The sequence below is a fragment of the Limulus polyphemus genome, unplaced genomic scaffold (genome assembly GCF_000517525.1).
Source record: "Limulus polyphemus unplaced genomic scaffold, Limulus_polyphemus-2.1.2 Scaffold7, whole genome shotgun sequence".
Classification (NCBI taxonomy): domain Eukaryota; kingdom Metazoa; phylum Arthropoda; class Merostomata; order Xiphosura; family Limulidae; genus Limulus; species Limulus polyphemus.
In genome coordinates, this window is record NW_013665617.1 from 39,841 (window position 1) to 46,009 (window position 6,169).

Here is a 6,169-nt window from a genome sequence, read left to right on the forward strand (position 1 = left end):
ATCACTTGAAAAAAACATGGGGGTGCTTAACTTTTTTCCAGGTGTATATAATTTTTGTATCATTTTAGAACTTTAAATTTGAAGTAATTTTAACTGCAGCTATTGGACACTGTTTTTTTGTGTGTGAACATATAATAATTTTAAATTGAGAACATAGTACATGTTTGTATATTTTCATGCAATACTTTTAATGGCAGTACATGTATTTACCACTATATGTTAAAAAAAAATTAACATTCAGTTAAGTTAATAATGGTTGGAGATGGGTTGAATGGGTGTTTACCCATTCAAGCCATCTCCAACCATTATTAGTCTCAAAGTGGGTTCCTCGTCATCGAATTTGAATTCAGCTGAGTTGTACAACATACATTAAATACTTTGGTATTCGTATATATATACACCTACAGTTTTAAACTTATTTCAAAATCACCGTATAGGTTTTATTGCTAAATTTTTTCTTGTTATCTTCTATTTTCAGGAAAAAACTTGTACAACAATGAACATGTTGCAATAAAACTGGTAAGTATTCTCAGTAAAAATCTTTAATTTAAATATGTAACCTACTGTTCCTATCCTTTAAAATATTTTATGATATATCTCAAGGACTCTTGTTTTCAAACTTTAGAGAGCACTATTTCATTAGTAGGAAGTATGAAATATATATACATTTGATGATAAGGTCATCTGTTTACTATGCTATAAATGCTTCATCACTTTTACTTCAAAATTCTTTAAGTTACATTGTTTTGTGTCAGTGTAAATTGGTAAGTTTTATTTGTATTTATAAAATGGTACATTTTCAATTTATTTTTATTGCAAAATGTGTTATTTGTTATGAATATTATTTCTGTCACTTCTTAACCTTCTCTCCACGGACATCTTTCTCTGCACATGTAATGTGATTTTAGTGAGTTACATTCCAAATTTAATTGAACTACTTTCTTTTCATGGCATACCAATAAATATAACACAAGAATGTAACTTATAATCCATATTTTTATAGTATATAAGCTTTAAGTTCTTACTTTTATAAGCCAGGATTAAAAATACATCTAGAATATCCCCTATTGTGAGAATATATTTACTACCTCTCCAAGAAATATGAATTTTAATGTAAATTGCTTATTATGATATCGTCATTGCTTAGACAAATCATACTTTTTATAGTCTTCAATCTTATTTGGTTACAGAGCCATAAAATAGACAACCACACCCCTCTTGCAATGCCCACCTGTCACATTCTCTCTTTCAGAAATTGCCAATAGTTCTTTCTAATGTTCAATACTACAGTATTTATAACCAATAGAAAGCCAAGGTTTTCATTCATCAAATGATTTATTACATTATGTTGTTTTCTGTAAAGAGAATGGTCAATTTCACTTTCAGTTCAAGCTTGATTCCCACAGGAAACATCAATGAGATTAGATGAAGTTTTAATGGCTCTTGTCACATTGTTAGAAAGCCAGAAAAATTGTGATAGTTATGGAACATTGTCAGCTTTTTGCACATTATTATTCTGTGCATTATTTAATTAAATGAAACATTATTTAGTGCAGTACTGCAATTAGTTATGAAAAAAAAAGGAAGGTTATGTGTCATCAACAGTCAACAGCAAAAAATAGAAGACCCAGATAAGTACTTTATTTCTTGTTTTTCAGGTGTATTTTTTATTTATTATTATAAAAGTAACGAAAATGTAAAAATTGGAAAATGTTTTGTTAGTTAAGGTTAGATTAGGTGAAATAATAATATAAAATTTTTCATGAGGTATAATCTTGAGCAGTTCATCAAATAGCTCATGCGTAATGTATCTTAATAGTGTAATATGAGCTGAATGTTCACAAAATGAGTTATAGCATATGATTGTGCAAATAGTAATTAGATATGTTTCAAAAGGCAATAAAACAATAAAATTTAAGCATAAATACATGTATACTGTTATGAGTTTTAAGCTATTTAGGATAAACAAATGTAGATTTATATTCAATTTTGAAGTCATTCTACAAAGAAAAAAGGGTAATTTAGATTGTTTTTAATTTTTTTGGTAGTTACGAGGTCAGTCAAATTCACCAACCTTGTATAAAGTTAGGGTAGAGAAAATAGCAGACGAAATATAAAATTTTACTGAAAAAAAAGTTTAAAATCTATTTGAGGTTTTTGAGATGAAGGAAAGTATTTTTAATTTTAGCATGGAAATTGCTTAGCACTCTGACTAGTATTTAGAAATACCATATACATTCACAGACAAATCTTTTGTACTAAAAAATCAATTTGTGATGTTACTAAAAGTCTGCCAAATTTTGTGAAGATACACAAAGTGTATTAAAAGTTATAATATGGATACTAACAAGTACAAAGTGGTTATGAGGTTGGTCAATTCGACTGATCTTGTATCGAGAGAGTTAATGCATGTCATCCTTTTTATCATTATGAATTTTTTGTGGTCATTCTCTCTTTTTCATTCATGTTGTAACCTGTCTTTCAGAATAGTTATTTTGCAATTAGCATCCTTGATCACCATCAATTTTAAATTTTCCTGAAACTTATTTTATTTTGCAAATAAAAAAAATCAACATTGAAGTAATAGAAGTGGAAATAGTATTTCAATTGAATGTCTATAAGTTTTTTCACAATGATAAACAAGAGGGATCTTTTAATTAGGGCTTAATAAATAGAATGTTTATTGATTCATAAAAAAATTAGCAAAAAACAAGACAGTAGTAAATGTAACATGCTTTAACCATAGTTGTTTCTTCTATTAATTTTGCTGAAAATTAGTCTGTGTTTGTTGTTTTTAATTATCTTTAGCTTTGATGACCCACAAAGTTTAATTTGTATCATTTTTCAATATTATTCCTTCACATTTGTCCATAATTCTTCTAAATTTTTGTTTATTCCTTACTGATGTGTAAGTATACCCTATATATTGTTTGTTCATGTTATCACATTCTGATCCTCTTTTGTAAATGTAGGATAACAAAGATGTAAACTAATTACTCAATGATTGAAAAATAGCTTATTTATTACATAAATACAGTAGAATAACTTTACAGCATTTTACATTATATAACCAAGTTCTGTTATTTATAGATATGTAAATAGATATAACAGTGACTATAGTAGATTTAATGTATTGAATGTAGAGATTGGAAATTATGACACTGTGCTTAAAGCTATGAGTTTGGTCTATTGCATAATAGATTTGTAAGGTTCTCAAATATAAATAAGTAGCAATTTTTGATTTGCAATTTAATATAAAATTGAGAAAATTTAACCTGTACTTTCTTATTTAAATATGTATTTTTTCCAGGAACCAATGAAATCCAAAGCACCTCAACTTCACTTAGAATATAGATTTTACAAGTTATTAGGAAGTCATGGTAAGATGTACAATTTATTCTTATCATATGTAGATAAGTTATATAGCAGGTTATCAACTTGCCAACTCTACATAAGTGTGTAAATTAAAAAAAACTTGTACAGAGATTGAATATGATATAATGATGTTTTAACCTCACCACATTATTACAGTCTATGTTACAATGTCTAGTCATGCTCTATTTGATAACTGTGCATCTTAGAAAGAGCTCTATCATATTTTCTATTACAGAAGGCTCTGTCATAAAGCTGTCATATCCAAGGAACTACTCCTCTCTGCTTGTTTTCCCTAATTTATCTAATGTACAAAGATAATGATTTCCCAGTACCCCTTTCAACAGTGTGATATTACAAAAAATCTTTGGGTACTGTGTCCTGTGACTTGACTACTACTTTTCCTGAGGAATAGCATGCCATCTTATTCTTTAGCTGCTTGAGGTAGCCAGTGTTTGAACAGGAGGTATGATCAGAAGTCTTACCTTGGTGAACATATACCTCATTTTAAGATATATACTTTTTGATAATGTTGTATATTGTTGCCTGGGGCACATAAAGTTTTTGTCACTAAATTTATGTTTTTTGGATTTTCATCTGTTACAAGATACCACACTTTGTTTAACCATGACTGTGGTATGACCTGATGCAGGTCTTTTTTTGGATGGTCCTGGTGTCCCAAGTTGATCCGTATTTCTTTATTTTCCAGTGTCATTAAATATAGGGGATATCCCCATCTTGGAAATTCTAAATATTTGATTTAAACAACTGTTTATGATCTGAAAGTATGATTATTTTGTGTTAGGAAGGGCTGTTATATATATCCTTCTCAAAAGTGATAATTTTTTGATGGCATCACACTATGTATGAAATGTCAAGCAGTGACAAAATGTAGTTCTCATACATGCCATTCTATAAACACTTTATATCAACTGTGGTAGTTGACATGTGACTTGACAACTTGCATATTCCAAATTGTTTTATTATACTCAACTTCTGCATTCTTATTTTATGTTAGAAATATGTGTTTGTAAATCACGATTTGTAAGGGTTACACAGAAAATAGGAAAGTAATTTTTTTGTTAAAAAGCTTTGTCTTTACAACGAAAGCCACTGCAAGTCAATTATGAAGATGCATGGTTGGCAGATAGAGCATGACTGAATGTAGTGACATGGATTGTAATGATGTGGTGAGGCTTCAAAATAATTATAATATAATATAATATACTGAGCCGCTGTAAATATGCAAAATAATTACATATAAACCTTACTACTTTTTTGATTTATGATTTATACTAAGAAAGAAAATAACGTTGTCTAATTGATAACTCCTCTTGCTTTTGCAAGTGTAATTCTGGAGCCTCTCCTAGTGGGTCAGTGTAAACTTAGAGATTATAACAGTAAACATTGTGGACTTACTAATCTGGGCTTTTCATAAAGTTTGAGACAAGCATTATCAGTTTGAATCTCATGGAAAGTTAGTTTGTTTAATAGTTATTCTGATCTCTTTCCTTGAGTTTATCTTATTGAGAGATCCCTCTTTATACGTATATGTATGAATGTGTTTGAATTTAAAGACAAAAGGCGGAAGACTCAAAACGTTATCCTCTAAACTTGTGTTTCTACAACAGATAGTTGCCATCCATTCAATTAAGTTATGCACAATATATATAATGTAATTAAGTTTAACAATGTTAATCTTCTTTTCAAAGGAGGTGATAAAAATTGGCTTAGTAATTATAGGCCTGGTAGTCTTACATCAGTGGTGGGAAAAGTTTTTGAAAGTCTGATGAAAGATCCTTTGCAAAGTCACTTAAGGTTTAAAATCTTGTTGGATAATCATTATGATTTCACTGGAGGAAAATCTTGCCACACTAATCTTTTGACATTTTTGGAAGAGGTTATTACTTGTCTAGGTGAGATTGCAAATGGGGATTTGGTGTATCTATGTAAACTATGACAGTTTGGAGTATTTCACACAATTTGATTTTACTAATCTACCTATCTGGTGTTTCTCTGTAGTTGTACATGCTTATGTATATGTATTGAGTTCCCTTGCAGAGCATGCAGAATTGGCAATGTCACATGCTCACGGGATGTATGGATACTTTACTGAAACATAGTTTATTTTTATATCAAATATGAACAATCTAGGAAATGATACAGAATGAAGTTTGTACATTTGTATGTTAGATGATAAAATTATTGTAAAAATTGTACTTATTTTACAACATAACTTTAAATTAGTGTGTTCCATTTTAATTTACATTGGAGAAGTTGGGTATTGGGATTTTATATATATTATCTTTATGAATATACTTTTTTTTTCTAGCAACTTGCATGTATTATTATGGTATTAATAATACATGCAGGTTGAATTGTAGTTCTATGTTTATGAGTTTGCTAAAGAATTGGAACGTTTTAAAACATCTAACAGACTCTCAAATATGATACAGTAAATGGTTTTAGTAAAAATCTCAAACTGTCAAATATAGTATCAGGAAAATTTTCAATTTTAATTTTGATAACTATAAATTAGAAAATAAGTGTGCTAATCATGTTAATGTAGGTTAACTATCTATCTAAAGCATAGCACATAATTGCCTTCTATAGTGTGCACAGCACTGTGTAACATTTTCAACTCTTTTTAATTTTTGTTTTCGTTCAGAGGAGTAGACATTGTAACATTGTATTTAGGAGTAAACATTGTAACATTGTATTTAGGAGTAAACATTGTAACATTGTATTTAGGAGTAGACATTGTATTTAATCGACTTGTATTTTGTAAAATACAGTC

General features: G+C 28.9%; 1 protein-coding gene across 1 annotated transcript in view; it reads left to right on the forward strand.

Moving 5' to 3' along the window:
- LOC106477316 (casein kinase I-like) overlaps window positions 1-6,169 on the forward strand; it is a 50,066-nt gene that overhangs the window by 17,235 nt on the left and 26,662 nt on the right. The window contains exons 3-4 of the mRNA XM_013937931.2: window positions 479-519; window positions 3,311-3,380. Coding sequence (XP_013793385.1) covers window positions 479-519; window positions 3,311-3,380 — 111 coding nt within the window. The remainder of the gene's footprint in view (window positions 1-478; window positions 520-3,310; window positions 3,381-6,169) is intronic.